Consider the following 18,680-nt stretch of genomic DNA (forward strand, 5'->3'; position numbering starts at 1 on the left):
AGCTTTTTTACCTGTCACACACATATATATATTAGAGATGTTCGATAATATCGGCCTGCCGATATTATCGGCCTGCCGATATTATCGGCCGATAAATGCGTTAAAATGTAATATCGGAAATTATCGGTATCAGTTTTTTTTTTATTATCGGTATTGTTTTTTCTATTTTTATTTTTATTTTTTATTAAATCAACATAAAAAACACAAGATCCACTTAGAATTAGTGCACCAATCCAAAAAACCTCCCTCCCCCATTCACACTCATTCACACAAAAGGGTTGTTTATTTCTGTTATTAATATTCTGATTCCTACATCATATATCAATATATATCAATACAGTTTGCAAGGGATACAGTCCGTAAGCACACATGATTGTGTGTGCTGCTGGTCTACTAATAGTACTAACCTTTAACAGTTAATTTTACTAATTTTCATTAATTACTAGTTTCTATGTAACTGTTTTTATATTGTTTTACTTTATTTTTTATTCAAGAAAATGTTTTTAATTTATTCATCATATTGTATTATTATTTTTAAAAAGTACCTTATCTTCACCCTACCTGGTTGTCCAAATTAGGCATAATAATGTGTTAATCCCACGACTGCATATATCGGTTGATATCGCTATCGGTTGATATCAGTATCGGTAATTAAAGAGTTGGACGATATCAAAATATCGGATTTCGGCAAAAAGCCATTATCGGACATCCCTAATATGTATATATATATATATATATATATATATATATATATATATATATATATATATATATATATATATATATATATATATACCCAGTACAGTCTCCTCAGTGTTTTCTTTATTTTCATGGCTATTTACATTGTAGATTGTCACTGAAGTCATCAAAGCTATGACTAAACACATGTGGAGTTATGTACTTAACAAAAAAAGATGAAATAACTAAAAACACGTTTTATATTCTAGTTTCTTCAAAATAGCCACCTTTGCTCTGATTACTGCTTTGCACACTCTTGGCATTCTCCCGATGAGCTTCAAGCACACCTGTGAAGTGAAAACCATTTCAGATGATTACCTCTTGAAGCTCATCGAGAGAATGCCAAGAGTGTGCGAAAAAGTAATCGGAGCAAAGGGTGGCTATTTTGAATAAACTAGAATATAAAACATGTTTTCAGTTTTTTTACATAACTCCACAAGTGTTCATTTATAGTTTTGATGCCTTCAGTGACAATCTACAATGTAAATAGTCATGAAAACGCATTGAATGAGAAAGTGTGTTTAAACTTTTGGCCTGTACGGTGTATTATAATTATTATTTTATTTTTTATATATGTATTTTGTTTCCTTTAAATTGTTTTTTAGTCTTTAAAATGCCCTGCATCAATTTGCCTTATCTATTTTGTATAAGCCTGATGCTTAGTGAAGTAATCGGGGGGCTTTGCAGTGATTATTGGCTTTCTCTCCTTGGGCCAAGGGTCACTATGCATGCTCCTTTACCCATAAACATTATTATTATGCACACAAACACTTGTAGATACCGTGTAACACATTAAATGCACAAATGTGGCCTTTGTGCACATTGCATCGTTTTCTTCATTACAGTTTTCTCTCAGATGGCTGGAAGTAATATGTGCATATATCCATACTGTGCATGCAGTGCATACAGTTTATATTTTGTTTGATATAAATAATCGCATGCATGGATGTGCGCACACCACGTAACCTCATCTGAGGTGCTGACTAGCAAATTCATTGCGAGCACACGCAAAGAGTAAGCAATATGTATCCATTAGTGACTTAAACACAAACTGCCTCCCCTGCTAGCTGTTTGATTATAATTAAATTACATTCCTCCCCGGGGAAAAGCAGCAATCCTCTTGTCTGTGCGCATCACCACTGGGGGAGACGGCGCGTAGGGGAGAGATAGACAGACGGAATGACACATGCAATTCAAATGAAGCCGTTAAAAGGGCTCCGAGGATCACTGCGGGGAAAACAAACAGTGACGACACATTCGGATGTGCAGCAGAGGCACATCATAACATGGCCTCCAATGGTGTTGCACAGTGCTAGCATGGGGCTGTGAGGTATTGTTTTAAGTCATCGTTAGCGGGAAAATGCAATACCCATGAAACTAGTGGAGATCGGTTTGCTTTCAGTTGAATTTATGATATCAGGTAATATTGTGGCACTGTATGGTGGTGAGAATGTAGGATTTAACTATTGAACCCTCAATCAAAGTTGGTCTGAACAACAAGAACAAATATGTTTCCAATGACAAAAATGGCCTGTTTGAAGCCAGTGGAAATGTTATTTTTTTGGCCCCACCTTTATTCTAAGACCTTGTCTACATTAAACCGGATAACTCATTAAACAAATATTTATTTAGCCTAAGCCCCGTTTCGGCCACACTTAATCACCGTTTATGGTCCCCCTCCTTGGATAATTGTTTACACGGGTAAGTGCACCGTCTATTTCTTAAATCTCCGGCTCTTAGCTTTGTATGGACTCATAGATCGTTTACAAACTGAGTTCGGAAAGAAAGTGACGCCAGAATGTCCGCGCCCCACACAGGAAATTACGTCAGAAAGAACGCGCCACAGTCAGCTTCATTATAGAGCGGTTTCGTAACTCTGAGCTAAATATGGAGGCGAGTCATCCAGACATGCCTGTGTATCTCCTTCGGTCTGTACAGACGCTTGTGGAAATTTACACATGAATACCTTAAGAGAAAGCGATTGCAGCTATTACTTCTCTGACGGCAAGATAACTTTCGAATATCCGGGTCAGCTGTGATTCTACTTACCGAAAAACTTTGTCCATTTGTCGAAGGAGAGTCAACGAGAATGCGAGCTCCCGTGGATGTGATAAAAAAAAGGTAGCGTGTGATTTGTAATACCTGGCTGTCGAGTGAAGACTATGGAAAACGGCGAATGCTTTTGGACTGGCAAATCAGACTGTATCAGTTATTGTCCGCCATGTACTGTATGTCGCGGACTCAACGTCTAGGTCCAGAGTATATAAAGTCACCAAAAAGGAATGGACAATGAAGGTGAAGGCAAAAGAGTGAGGAGTGTCCTGACCAGATATCTAGATCCCTAGATTGATTGATGTAAAATGTTCTTTATCACATTGTTTACGTGTCTAATAAAGATTTGATTAATTTACGATGGCTCAGGTGTGATTCACACACTGAATTTCAGTTAATTGAAATACCACAAGATTGGCTATTGTTCAGATAAGTTAAATTTAAGAACTTGCACACAAAGCAACACTGGAGGTGACTATGACGTGCGCTTTTTCCACTCATGCGTACAAAGTCGCGTTGCGCCAGCGGACGGAGGGGGGAAGGGAATCTTAAACGACCATTGTGTGTGTGGACAACGATAAGGTTAGGTGAGATTTACCCTGGATAACCTTAGCTGGGTTAGGGTTAGGGTTAGGGTTAGGGTTAGAGGGTTATGGTAGGGTTAGGGTTAGGGTTAGGGTTAGGGTTAGGGTTAGGGTTAGGTGGTGGTGATAGTATTATGCTCTGGGCATGTTTTGCTGCCAATGGAACTGGTGCTTTAAACATACTTTTGACCCAGCAGATTTGGTCACATTTTCAAGAGACCCATAATAAGTTCATAAAAGAACCAAACTTCATGAATGTTTTTTGTGACCAACAAGTATGTGCTCCAATCACTCTGTCACAAAAAATAAGAGTTGTAGAAATTATTGGAAACTCAAGACAGCCATGACATTATGTTCTTCACAAGTATATGTCAACTTTTGTCCATGACTGTACCTTGTGAAATTAGTTATTTACACAGAAATATGTTATAAATGTTTATTTACGTACCTTAAGTGATCCCAAAGGTGCCTGTAACCCGGCAGTAAAATGGCTGATCCAACAAAACAGAAGTCATCGTCATGGACCCACTCGCTGCGGATGCAAGCTCTCAAATCAGCTTAACAGACTTAACGTATCGGTGAATTTGCTGAGGAATTTGTAAAATTGAAACAAAAGAATGCCATTGAAAGTTAATAATACTAAAACACAGACACTCGTAAATGTGTTAGTATATTAGCTCAGGCTAACGATGCTAGCGTCATTACATGACGATAGCCCGTACAAATATGCATGAAAACACTCCTACAGACAACACACATGTGACGGTTTAGTAAGTATGAACAGTTTTAGTTATATTGTAAAACTTACAAACGTTGCTTGGAGTGATGAATGAAGAATCCATGCAAGTGTAAACGCTATGCACGGCTGGAAGACGCATACCTCACTCCGGTTGAAAAAAATATAACAAATAAACACTATACCCGTGTATGACAGAACAACTGCAGTGAGCAAACTCATCCTTAAGATGGCTCCATAGCACAAACATTAAAGCACTTTCTATGTGTATTTGAACAATCCATCAATTAGCCACACCGTTTTATAAGCCACAGGGTCACAGTGCAGAATTTATTTTAAATATTTTATGCTAAACATGTTTTTCTCTTTGAGTCAATTTGTGATTTCAGTGAGTTAACCTATCGCCGCAGTTTATTACATTGTGTTGAACTTTGTTATTGTACTACATGTTCTTGTTGATTATTGATACGACTCTGAGTGTGGGTGGAGCTAACACCTAATTGTGCCTAATTATCAATAAATGGCTGCAGCTAGTGGACGTTGTGTGTGCAGGCTAACGCAATGCTGTGATGTCCTACTGCAGATAGTTATATAGTCAAACATTTACAACTGTCTGACACAAAAATGTAAGCATCTGACAATGATATTCTCAAATAGTTGAAAAGGTTACAATGTATGTTATTCTCTAGTGAATTAGCTGACAAAACTGTTGAATCTGATACTTGATATTAATGTATTTATGTTTCTATAGTGGTACCAGCAGCTGACCGTTGTGGTGGCGACAGCAGAAGTTGCTTTGTTGGTCACGCCAAACGAAATTAGGCATTGACTTTAAAGTACCAGTCAGTGGTACTGAATATTAAAAATGCCTAACTGAATTTGTGGCATTTTATGATGTTTATACAGTACCTACTCAGAGCCTAGTGGTTAGAGTGTCCGCCCTGAGATCGGTAGGTTGTGAGTCATACCAAAGACTATGGGTGGTAATGGGAACCATTACTTGCTTGACACTCAGCATCAAGGGTTGGAATTGGGGGTTAAATCACCAAAAAGGGGCCTAACAAACTAATGCAATCCTTTATGTTAAGACTTCAATTTGGACAAGTGGCTTTCAATTTAAAATGTTGTATATCTGTCCACTGCATGGCACTGTCCTTTTATTTAAATTTGTTTTAATTATTATTTATTTGAATTAGGACAGTATATATTAACTTATTAATCAATATGTCAGCAAAAATAGCTTCAACATAAATATGCTGGAATTACTGTTACATCCATTGTCCTTAAGGCAGGTAGAACAACACAAACACACAGTTAGACACAATAAACAATATAGAAACAATAGACAATAACACAACAGGTACAAATATTCAGAGTTTTAAAGGAAAGAGTCCAAAGTGAGGTTCATCGATGGGACCATGACTGATTTAACTTCAACCATTTTTTAAGGACCCCTTTAAATGTTACGTGCTCCGGTAAAATATTCCATAATGTTGTGCCTCTAATAGACGGTACCATTTGGCCCAATTTAGTCTTTGAATACTACGGTCTTGCCTGGTTGGTGCTCTGGTTCTGACTCCATTGTTGTTGTTTTTACATACAAAATCCTATCAAGGGTGGAAGAGCAGGTCCATTTAGAACTTTAAAAATGAGGGAAGCGTCCAGAAACTTTTGACTTACTTGCAATGTTACAATAATGATAAAGCAAGGGCTTCCTGTCTAGAGTTTTAAATGTTTTCTTAAACAGAGACTTGAGTGGCTTCAAAGTGCTCTCGCATGCGTGGGACCAAGTCAAGTGGGAATAGTTAATGTAACTAAATATCATAGTGTGCATACAAACCTTTGCAGACTCTACCGTCACATTTGCCAAGTTAAATTTAACAATGTTAGCTATTTTTTCACACAGTCTTTGGTCTTTATGTTCCCATTCAAAGCATGCAGTAACATTTCTAACCTTTAATGATTTTCCCTCTGCAATAAGTGCACGTTGTTATTTTGTCTTAAACGTTACCATACACTTTTAATACATTCCTTAGAAATTACACAATAAACTAAGTACAGTGTCAACTTAAAGGACCAGTAGAGTGGAAAAACAAGTTGACTTCATATGCTTTCAATGTATAAATCATATCCAATCATGTATACAATCCTCAAAGTATGTAAAATTTAAAAAAGTTAAAAAGTACCCATGATTGTCACACACACACTAGGTGTGGCGATATTATTCTCTGCATTTGACCCATCACCCTTGATCACCCCCTGGTGATCAGCAGCGGTGGCTGCACCCGGGAATCATTTTTGGTGATTTAACCCCCAATTCCAACCCTTGATGCTGAGTGTCAAGCAAGTAATGGTTCCCATTACCACCCATAGTCTTTGGTATGACTCACAACCTACCGATCTCAGGGCGGACACTCTAACCACTAGGCTCTGAGTAGGTACTGTATAAACATCATAAAATGCCACAAATTCAGTTAGGCATTTTTAATATTCAGTACCACTGACTGGTACTTTAAAATCAATGCCTAATTTCGTTTGGCGTGACCAACAAAGCAAATTCTGCTGTCGCCACCACAACGGTCAGCTGCTGGTACCACTATAGAAACATAAATACATTAATATCAAGTATCAGATTCAACAGTTTTGTCAGCTAATTCACTAGAGAATAACATACATTGTAACCTTTTCAACTATTTGAGAATATCATTGTCAGATGCTTACATTTTTGTGTCAGACAGTTGTAAATGTTTGACTATATAACTATCTGCAGTAGGACATCACAGCATTGCGTTAGCCTGCACACACAACGTCCACTAGCTGCAGCCATTTATTGATAATTAGGCACAATTAGGTGTTAGCTCCACCCACACTCAGAGTCGTATCAATAATCAACAAGAACATATAGTACAATAACAAAGTTCAACACAATGTAATAAACTGCGGCGATAGGTTAACTCACTGAAATCACAAATTGACTCAAAGAGAAAAACATGTTTAGCATAAAATATTTAAAATAAATTCTGCACTGTGACCCTGTGGCTTATAAAACGGTGTGGCTAATTTATGGATTGTTCAAATACACATAGAAAGTGCTTTAATGTTTGTGCTATGGAGCCATCTTAAGGATGAGTTTGCTCACTGCAGTTGTTCTTTCATACACGGGTATAGTGTTTATTTGTTATATTTTTTTCAACCGGAGTGAGGTATGCGTCTTCCAGCCGTGCATAGCGTTTACACTTGCATGGATTCTTCATTCATCACTCCAAGCAACGTTTGTAAGTTTTACAATATAACTAAAACTGTTCATACTTACTAAACCGTCACATGTGTGTTGTCTGTAGGAGTGTTTTCATGCATATTTGTACGGGCTATCGTCATGTAATGACGCTAGCATCGTTAGCCTGAGCTAATATACTAACACATTTACGAGTGTCTGTGTTTTAGTATTATTAACTTTCAATGGCATTCTTTTGTTTCAATTTTACAAATTCCTCAGCAAATTCACCGATGCGTTAAGTCTGTTAAGCTGATTTGAGAGCTTGCTTCCGCAGCGAGTGGGTCCATGACGATGACTTCTGTTTTGTTGGATCAGCCATTTTACTGCCGGGTTACAGGCACCTTTGGGATCACTTAAGGTACGTAAATAAACATTTATAACATATTTATGTGTAAATAACTAATTTCACAAGGTACAGTCATGGACAAAAGTTGACATATACTTGTGAAGAACATAATGTCATGGCTGTCTTGAGTTTCCAATAATTACTACAACTCTTATTTTTTGTGACAGAGTGATTGGAGCACATACTTGTTGGTCACAAAAAACATTCATGAAGTTTGGTTCTTTTATGAACTTATTTTGGGTCTCTTGAAAATGTGACCAAATCTGCTGGGTCAAAAGTATGTTTAAAGCACCAGTTCCATTGGCAGCAAAACATGCCCAGAGCATAATACTATCACCACCATGCTTGACGGTAGGTGGGGTGTTCCTGGGATTAAAGACCTCACCTTTTTTTCTCCAAACATATTGCTGGGTATTGAGGCCAAACAGCTAAATTTGTGTTTCATCTGACCACAGAACTTTCCTCCAGAAGGTCTTATCTTTGTCCATGTAATGTCAGATGAAACAAAAATTTAGCTGTTTGGCCACAATACCCAGCAATATGTTTGGAGGAGAAAAGGTGAGGCCTTTAATCCCAGGAACACCACACCTACCGTCAAGCATGGTGGTGGTAGTATAATGCTCTGGGCCTCCTTTGCTACCAATGGAACTGGTGCTTTAAAGAGAGTATATGGGAAAATGAAAAAGGAAGATTACCTCCAAATTCTTCAGGACAACCAAAAATCATCAGCCCGGAGGTTGGGTCTTGGGCGCAGTTGGGTGTTCAAACAGGATAATGACCCCAAACACACGTCAAAAGCGGTAAAGGAATGGCTAGATCAGGCTAAAATTAAGGTTTTAGAATGGCCTTCCCAAAGTCCTGAATCAAACGTGTGGACAATGCTGAAGAAACAAGTCTATGTCAGAAAACCAACAAATTTAGCTGAACTGCACCAATTTTGTCAAGAGGATTGGTCAGAAATTCAACCAGAAGCTTGCCAGAAGCTTGTGGATGGCTACCAAAAGTGCCTTATTGCCGTGAAACTTGCCAAAGGACATGTAACTAAATATTAACATTGCTGTATGTATACTTTTGACCCAGCAGATTTGGTCACATTTTCAGTAGACCCATAATAAATTCATAAAAGAACCAAACTTCATGAATGTTTTTTGTGACCAAAAAGTATGTGCTCCAATCACTCAAAAATAGGAGTTGTAGAAATTATTGGAAACTCAAGACAGCCGTGACATTATGTTCTTCACAAGTGTATGTAAAGTTTTGACCACGACTGTATATACTGTATCTGTGGCTTATAGTCCGGTGGAGCTAATATATGGAAACATTGTTTTCTTCTAAAATTTAGTGGGTGTGGCGCTTTATAGTCTGGAAAATACGGCACATCCGTTTTTGGGGAGCTGTCATGTTCGTCATTAGGGACAAATGAGTGCGGATATTTAAAGGACTTATTCAAGGTTTTTGAAGAAAATGCTGAGATCACAGGCAGTTTGGAGGTCCTCACTCTCAACCACAATGACAGGGCAATGACTGTATGCACACAAGCACTTTATTCACGCTTCCACAAGCCGGGCAATCCAATTCTCCTCTAGCACTAACTAAAAATGACTTGGAATTCCTCATGTGGTTTGGAAAAAAACAATGTCAATTATTCAAGGAGAAAAAATGAATGTCAAATGCCAATTGATGCGAGAAGAAAGGTAAATGCAACAGAGGACAAAAGAGAAAGACATCCAAATCTCGCTTGAGCGAACAACATAAAAATGATCTGCTGCCTGTTATGTAGTTACCGAGCATGCTCGGAGTAGTTAAAATCCTAATTAAAACAATCCATATCTGCTTTCTTTTCATCGTGTATTCTGTTTACTTATTGCGGCTATAGAAAGGCAAGCAGGCAAGCACGTTCCAATGACGTGAAAACAATGGAATTAGTCATGACTTTGCCCGACGCATCTTCTGCAACGACATTCATCGCGGTTCATGGAAAGTCCCGGTTTTGATCCGGCGCTAGAGGGGGAATTGTGTGGTATCCCGTTCCTTCTGATATGCAAAGTTAACGTCTGCGTGTTGAAAAGGAAACTCTTTACACACCACGCTTTCTTCTTGATGTTTTCTTTTCATCCCTCAAATCAGCACACACTTGCTTACAGGCAAACTCTTTTGTTAGCTTTCAAAATGGTCCATTGTCAACGTTAAGTATACATCATGTTGCCTGAAAATAAAAATAAAAAACCCTCTCTTGTTCTTATCATGGCATATTTGTATTATATTCCTGCTTTTGCATGGACACCTAAGGGCGTCGTCACACTAGGCAACCCGTGCAATCACACCCAATATAAACATCTCCTTGTGGGAATATGTTGCTAATGAGGTCATTTATTCGAGGGTTGCCAGGTCTCACACCAGGGCTAATAATCATTAATGAGTTACTGGGACGGAAAGAGATGCTTCCTGGTGACTCATGCAGATTTTACAAGGTGTGAGCACTTCTTAGTAAAGGTCCTTGGTACATTTACTGCAGATCAGAAAATACCTAAATGTAATTAAACATATGTGGGGTGACCTGGTGGTACCCTCAGAATTACACACAGTGGTTATTGAGGGTTGTCCCTATCAGATTTAAGTCTGATTGATTTTATTTCATACCTTTTCTAACAGTGCAGCATGTATGATTTGTTTAGATCGGTGTCCAACATCGGTATCAGAAAGGAACATGTTGTATTTGGCCAACCCTAGTAATTGTATAATTTATATATACAACTTTTGGTTTTTAATATAAATACATCATATTTATTATATTCATTATTTAATATGTATTTTATTTATTAATGTATCATATTTTATTGATATCAATGTAACATCAAATAATTTTTAAAAATTATAACATTATTATAATATTTATTATAGTATAGTAGAGTTGTCCCAATACAAATATTATTTTGATACTTTTCGGTACTTTTCTAAATAAAGGGGACCACAAAAAATTGCATTGTTGGCTTTAATTTAACAAAAAAATCTTATGGTACATTAAACATATGTTTCTGTCCTTAATAAAATAGTGAACATACTAGACAACTTGTCTTTTATTAGTAAGTAAGCAAACAAAGGCTCCTAATTTAGCTGCTGGCATATGCAGTAACATATTGTGTCATTTATCATCCTATTATTTTGTCAACATTATTAAGGACACGTGGTAAATTAATTATTCATCATTTACTGTTAATATCGGCTTACTTTCACTTTTAACATGTTCTATCTGCACTTCTGTTAAAATGTAATAACCATGTATTCTTCTGTTTGATACTTTACATTAGTTTTGGATGATACCACAAATTTGGGTATCAATCCGATACCAAGTAGTTACAGGATCATACATTGGTCATATTCAAAGTCCTCCTGTGTCCAGGGACGTATTTCCTGAGTTTATAAACATAATATACATTTAAAAAAACCAAAAGGAGATGTTGTGATGCCAAAAAATATTGACGTAATCATATTAGTATCAACTAGATACACTACTGTACTTGGTATCATTACAGTGGATGTTTGGTGTAGATCCACCAATGGCGTTTGTTTACATGTTACAGGCGGACCGGTACTTTTCAGAGGCGGTATAGTACCAAAAATGATTAATTAGTATCGCGGTACTATACTAATACCGGTATACCGTACAACCCTATAGTGTAGTATTGTATTATAGTATTTTGAACAAACACGTCTCAGATGTACCACCGCATTGGTGGCATGCTTATAGTAAGCCTTACTGGGAGCATGTCATTTAACACGTTTTGTTTGTCCACGCCTGTCTCTGACAGTGTGTGTCTCCAAAAAGTGTTTAAAAAAACGAATACAAATTACAAAACCCAAAACCAGTGAAGTTGGCACGTTGTGTAAATCATAAATAAAAACAGAATACAAGGATTTGCAAATCCTTTTCAACCTATATTCAATTGAATACACTGCAAAGACAAGATATTTAATGTTGGAACTGAGAAAGTTATTTATTTTGGCAAATAATGATTAACTTAGAATTTAATGGCAGCAACACATTGCAAAAAAGTTGGCACAAGGGCATTTTTACCACTGTGTTACATGGCCTTTCCTTTTATCAACAGGAGACCAATTTTTGAAGCTTTTCAGGTGGAATTATTTCCCATTCTTGCTTGATGTACAGCTTAAGTTGTTCAACAGTCCGGGGTCTCAGTTGTCATATTTCACACTTCATAATGTGCCACACATTTTCAATGGGAGACAGGTCTGGACTACAGGCAGGCCAGTCTAGTACCCACACTCTTTTACTACGAAGCCACGCTGTTGTCACACGTGCAGCATGTGGCTCGGTATTGCCTTGCTGTAATAAGCATGAAAAAGACATTGCTTGGATGGCAACATATGTTGCTCCAAAACCTGCATGTACCTTTCAGCATTGATGGTGCCTTCACAGATGTGTAAGTTACCCATGTCTTGGGCACTAATACACCCCCATACCATCACAAATGCTGGCTTTTCAACTTTGCGCCTATACCAGTCCGGATGGTTATTTTCCTCTTTGGTCCGGAGGACACAATGTCCACAGTTTCCAAAAACAATTTTAAATGTGGGTCTTCAGACCACAGAAGACGTTTCCACTTTGCATCAGTCCATTTTAGGTGAGCTTGGGCACAACAAAACCGGCGGCGTTTCTGGGTGTTGTTGATAAATGGCTTTCGCTTTACATAGTAGAGTTTTAACTTGCACTTACAGATGTAGCGACAAACTGTAGTTACTGACAGTGGTTTTCTGAAGTGTTCCTGAGCCCATGTGGTAAGTCGCTTTTTGATGGATCGAAGGTCACGGGCATTCAATTTTGGTTTTCGGCCTTTCCGCTTACGCGCAGTGATTTCTCCAGATTCTCTGAACCTTTTGATTATATTCCGGACCATAGATGTTGAAATCCCAAAATTCCTTGCAATAGCTTGTTGAGAAATGTTGTTCTTAAACAGTCCGACAATTTGTTCACAAAGCGGTGACCCTCGCCCCATCCTTGTTTGTGAATGACTGAGCATTTCATGGAAGCTGCTTTTATACCCAATCATGGCACCCACCTGTTCCCAATTGTGCCAGCTTTTTTGAAACATGTTGCAGGCATCAAATTCCAAATGAGCTAATATTTGCAAAAAATAACAACGTTCACCAATTCGAACGTTAAGTATCTTGTCTTTGCAGTCTATTCAATTGAAAAGAGGTTGAAAAGGATTTGCAAATCATTGTATTCTGTTTTTATTTACGATTTACACAACGTGCCAACTTCAATGGTTTTGGATATTTGTTAACTATTAATTTCATGTGCAGGTGTTGTTTCAGATGGCGGATGACCATTATGAAACGACACACTATCAGTGCAGTGTCAATACGGCCAGTGAGTGTGCCATACACTCACTAAGGCGTCATTTACCTATCACTACTATTCACCTATTCATGTACAGCTCCTACATATGTAGCAAACTGGTGGGATCTTTGACAGGATTTTTTTTACAAAGCTGCGTTAAGTGGTGGAAGTATACACGGGGTGGACTCATCTCGCTATCGACGGGTCAGTGGTGTTATATCACCAAGAAAGCGTCAAAATGGCGATGCCCCTACACAACAACCACACATTCTCCTTTTTGTTGTGATGGACATGGAAGGGGATGCATATTACCTCATTTGTTGCGGTTCACCTGACACCTGAAACGTGATATATTGGGGGGTTGCACGATCTACTCTAGCCGCCAGACAGCAGTAGTGTTGAATATCTTAAAATATGCTTTGTGGCAAATCCAACTTTAACCACAGCGTCGGTTTCTATGTAGAGTGGCGCTTTCCATCATTTTCAGCAGACTGCATTGCCAAAATTATTTGCCCCCCCTTTTTCCTCTCTCACAAGATCCATGCTGGAATGGGGCCATATGAATCCCTTCACTACTGGATGAACAAAAACATCTTACCGTTGACAGTGAGTGAAACTTCTTTCTCTCCGGCGCCGACTCTCGGGACCACGGCCCGGCAAACATATTTCCCAGCATCCTCCTGCCGCACGGATTTCAGCGTCAGGAGGTTCTCGTTGCTGAGAACCTGCGACGAGAAGAAATATAAATAAAATGCAATGTCAATACACGAGGCACTTTGAAATATGAAATAGTAATAAAGCGAAATTACAAATAGGGTGGGGTGGATGGCAGCATGATGGCCATTGGACATTATAAAGGGCACCTCTTCTCAATTATTAAAATCCAATTTGGGATCTGAGCTCAATGGAATAAAAAGGGGGGCTTCACGTTGGCCTTACGTAAAAGGAAACGTGGAATGATCAAATCGACTGAATAAATAGCATGTGGTCAAAGACATGGATGACAATATTGCATACATTTGGAGGAAAGTGTGGCTGTCCAGTCACATACAACTTAGAAAACATGAGTGTGTTTTCCTATTTCTTTGGCTGTTTTACAAACACACAACTCAAAGCATTACCACATCACCACGTGCACTTTTTAACTATATTCATGTGGTGTTATGTTATTTCTGTTGTATTGTGCTTAGCTTCTTTTTACACTTGCGGGACAACTAACAGCATTCCAAATTGAGTCCCGTGAGGCACATTTGTGATACAGAACGTTGAGAGAGAGGGGGGGGGGGGGGGGGGGATTAAACAATTGTTTTTCAGAGGGGATCTCTTCCTGGATGTTCTGAACTCCTGTTTGAAAAGGCACTTTGTGTTGCCAGGGCAAGCCCGCAGCATAAACACTCTATGCGGCTGTTTAAGGCCACAACCACTGAGGGGGCCACATGACCTTGACTGGGCTTTTGTAAAGATTATGTATTTTTTTTCTTTCATTTAAATCTGTCAGTTATAAAAGATGACACTTTTTCAAAGTTAAAATTAAATACATTTTGATGTCAAAGTTCAATAATAAGGTTGTTTGCTAAATTGGCCCTAGTGTGTGAATGTTGTCTGTCTATCTGTGTTGGCCCTCTGATGAGGTGACGACTTGTCCAGGGTGTACCCCGCCTTCCGCCCGAATGCAGCTGAGATAGGCTCCAGAACCCCCACGACCCCAAAAGGGACAAGCGGTAGAAAATGGATGGATGGATGGAATCAAATCAGGAATGTGTAACACAACCTATACCCCCTTTCAAAAGTACTAAATGGTGCATTCCTTCTGGGAGGGGCAAACCTCGTTTGGAACATTCCACTGTTCACACAACACAGACGTCATAACATCATTAAAGCTCACCTTTGTGCATTTATATTCAGCACCAACATTTTGGATCAAGGATAAAGTGATAGAAGAAAGGTCAATTATGATAAATATATTTGTGGCGGGATTACATAAAATTATGTATAAATTACACTTGTGCATCCAATTATACATACCGTATTTTTCAGACTATAAGCTGCAACTTTTTTTTCCTACGCTTGGAGCTCTGCAGCTTATAAAACAGTGCGGCTAATTTATGGAATTGCATTCGCTAACGACCATTATGTTTTGTATTGACGAATAGTTTTCTTAAAAAGGTGTGTTAGTTTGTGCTATGGCGCCATCTTTTGGACGAGTTTGCTTATGCAGATGCTGTGGGTTGCAGTGAATTTCCTGTTTCGCGCCTTGAACCATTCTACTATTCGTGTCTAGCCTTTCTGCTCAAAGGGATTCTTCATTCATCACTCTGAGGAACGTTTGTAAGTTTTACAGTATAAAAAAACAAATCATATTCACAAAACTGTCCCATTGATTGTTTTCATGCATATTTGTAGGTACTATCGTAATGTAATCAAGCTAGCGTCATTAGCATTAGTTAATACGCTAACACGTTTACAAATTTATATGTTAGTATTATTTACTTACTATGGCATTCTTTTTGTATTGTTTCAGTTTCATAAATTCACCAACACATCACTCTGTATTCATTTAGTCTGTTTAGCTGATAGGAGAGCTAGCTTCCGCAGCTAGTGTGTCCATGATGATGACTTCTGTTTTGTTTCATCAGCCGTTTTGCTGCCGTGTGACAGGCACTTTTTGGAAATAACTTATGTATGTAAATACAAATGACAAAATCTTTTGTACCGGTATATATCTGCGATTAACGGTCCGTTGCGATTAATATGTAAAAATATTTATTTATTCTAAAATTTGGTGGGTGCGGCTCAATTTCCGGTTCGCTCAATAGCCCGTAGAGTACGGTAATTGTAGTGCCTTCAAGGAACCCTGATCATTGATTGTTTTCATGCATATCTGTAGGTGCTATCATAAAGTAATCAAGCTATCGTCGTTAGCATGAGTGAAAACACTAACAAGTTTACAAGTGTCTGTGTTAGTATTATTTACTTACTTTGGCATTCTTTTCGTATTGTTTCCGTTTTTTAAATTCACCAAAACGTCACTGTGTAGTTATTTAGTCTGTTTAGATAGGAGAGCTAGCTTCCGCAGCTAGTGGGTTCCATGACGATGACTTCTGTTTTGTTTGATCAGCCGTTTTGCTGCCGTGTGACAGGCACTTTTTGGAAATAACTTAGGTATGTAAATAAAAATTACAAAATCTTTCGTACCGGTATATATCTGCGATTAACCGTCCGGTGCGATTGATATGTAAAGATATTTATTTATTCTAAAATTGGTGGGTGCGGCTTAAATTCCAAAGCGCGGTAATTGTAGTGCATTCAAGGAACCCGGATTAAAGTTCGAAAACAACGTTTTTGAAGACAGGGGAGGCTTAACCCCCAGTAAATGCACTTATAATACAAATCATAATAATAGTGATGTATTATTAGGTTTAGTGAAGTGAATTATATTTATATAGCGCTTTTTCTCTAGTGACTCAAAGCGTTTTACATAGTGAAACCCATTATCTAAGTTACATTTAAACCAGTGTGGGTGGCACTGGGAGCAGGTGGCTAAAGTGTCTTGCCCAAGGACACAACGGCAGTGACTAGGATGGCAGAAGCGGGGATCGAACCTGGAACCCTCAAGTTGCTGGCACGGCTGCTCTACCAACCGAGCTATACCGCCCCGTTTATTCTTATCCACTAATGGTATTTATGCATGAATTAGCTAATCTCTATACTATACTATGAAGTAGAGGGTCACTGTTTGTCTTTTAAAAAGCTAGTTTTAACCAAATTAAGTCAATAATTAGTTTTTAAGTGCATGTATACTGAGTGTGTGCATGTTGGGCGGTATGTAAAAAGGTAATATTTAGGACCAAGGTCTTGTTTAGGGGCCACACAAAACGGGGAGCAGCTGAAATGTTTTATTATTATTATTATTATTTTTTATTTGGATTTATTGGTCCCCGTGGGGAAATTAATTTTCACTGACCGTACATTTAGACAATAAACATCACGGACAAAAAGACATCATACATGACAGATTGCATGAACACCGCCTCTGCTCATTCTTGCCAACGACTGCACTCCATTTCTGACTAAACATGTGATTAATCAACACTTATTCATGCCAAAGTAAAAGTGTTATTATTTTTATGATTTAATTAGGGGCCTTACTAATTATGGGCCATGAAGGTTCCACTGTATACAGAAATAAATGCACTAACCACTCCAGAGCCCCTCTTCATCCACACTATGGTAAGAGAGGGATTTCCAGTCCAAGCACAGTTGAACACGGCATCAGATCCGAGGTCCACCTGCAGCGACTGTGGCTCTGCAGCCATGCGAGGCCCGACTGTTGAGACATAAGTCAAGGAAATTCATACACGTGCTTTAAAAATGATGGTGTTTTTTGCCGGCGGTAATAACAAGACTCACAGTAGACATCAACATTGCGGCTGACGTTAGTCCTGCCCAGTTGATTGGTCACCTCACAGGAAACAGGCTCCGTAAAGAAGGAGTGGTCCACAATCACCTCGTACGTGTCCCCAGAGACCTCCTTTATGATACTTCCCCCTTTGGCCCACCTGGTGAGAGGATTTGAAGGCAGGGAGGAAAAAAGAAAAAAAAAAATCAGGGATTTATGGCTTTTTTTCAATCTTTGTGTGAATAAATCATCATTCTCTGGGCAGATTTTTTTTTTTTTTTTTTTACAGCGCTGGCTTCAGCATATCTTTGTGGCAGCCCTGCATGGTGTGACATAGTCCCTGGCGGCTAGAAGCAGATGGAACGTTTTCCATAAAAGCGAGGCAGAGAGTGTATAAGAAAAAAAACAACAACTGACGGAGTAGTATGGGTAGCACCCCACTACCACCTGTGAAGATTGGCAGCTAGAGTTAATACAAGTGACAGCTGATGCGAGTCAGTGATGGAGTGAAGCTCATGGTATTTTTTTAACTAACTCCACAAGATGGTAGGAGATGTTTCGGAAGTATCGTAAATGGTCAGCTTCTTGCTGCTTTATCTACCAACAGACAGCCGGCTTTATCTAGAGGTGGTGTGGCTCAGATGGTAGAGTGCTAATCTATTAATGTAGTGTTTGAATTCATTATGACTTATAAGCGCAGAAAGAAACACCACCAAAAGCTCCAGCTCTGTCATCCATTACAGACTTTGTTTTACGTTTTACGCTTGAAAAGTGTTGGCACATCTTTAACACTTACAGGTAAAAGCCAGTAAATTAGAATATTTTGAAAAACTTGATTTATTTCAGTAATTGCATTCAAAAGGTGTAACTTGTACATTATATTTATTCATTGCACACAGACTGATGCATTCAAATGTTTATTTCATTTAATTTTGATGATTTGAAGTGGCAACAAATGAAAATCCAAAATTCCGTGTGTCACAAAATTTGAATATTACTTAAGGCTAATACAAAAAAGGGATTTTTAGAAATGTTGGCCAACTGAAAAGTATGAAAATGAAAAATATGAGCATGTACAATACTCGATACTTGGTTGGAGCTCCTTTTGCCTCAATTACTGCGTTAATGCGGCGTGGCATGGAGTCGATGAGTTTCTGGCACTGCTCAGGTGTTATGAGAGCCCAGG

The 18,680-nt window shown here is 38.5% G+C and overlaps 1 protein-coding gene across 8 annotated transcripts in view; it reads right to left on the reverse strand.

The window, feature by feature from the left end:
* kirrel3b (kirre like nephrin family adhesion molecule 3b) overlaps positions 1-18,680 on the reverse strand; it is a 430,118-nt gene that overhangs the window by 44,363 nt on the left and 367,075 nt on the right. For all 8 annotated transcript variants that reach the window (XM_061972705.1, XM_061972702.1, XM_061972701.1 and 5 more), the window contains exons 9-11: positions 17,506-17,654; positions 17,295-17,422; positions 13,694-13,820 (exon numbers count right to left, since the gene is read on the reverse strand). In XM_061972705.1, the coding sequence (XP_061828689.1) occupies positions 13,694-13,820; positions 17,295-17,422; positions 17,506-17,654 (404 nt within the window). The remainder of the gene's footprint in view (positions 1-13,693; positions 13,821-17,294; positions 17,423-17,505; positions 17,655-18,680) is intronic.

The sequence above is a fragment of the Nerophis lumbriciformis genome, linkage group LG17 (genome assembly GCF_033978685.3).
Source record: "Nerophis lumbriciformis linkage group LG17, RoL_Nlum_v2.1, whole genome shotgun sequence".
Lineage (NCBI taxonomy): Eukaryota > Metazoa > Chordata > Actinopteri > Syngnathiformes > Syngnathidae > Nerophis > Nerophis lumbriciformis.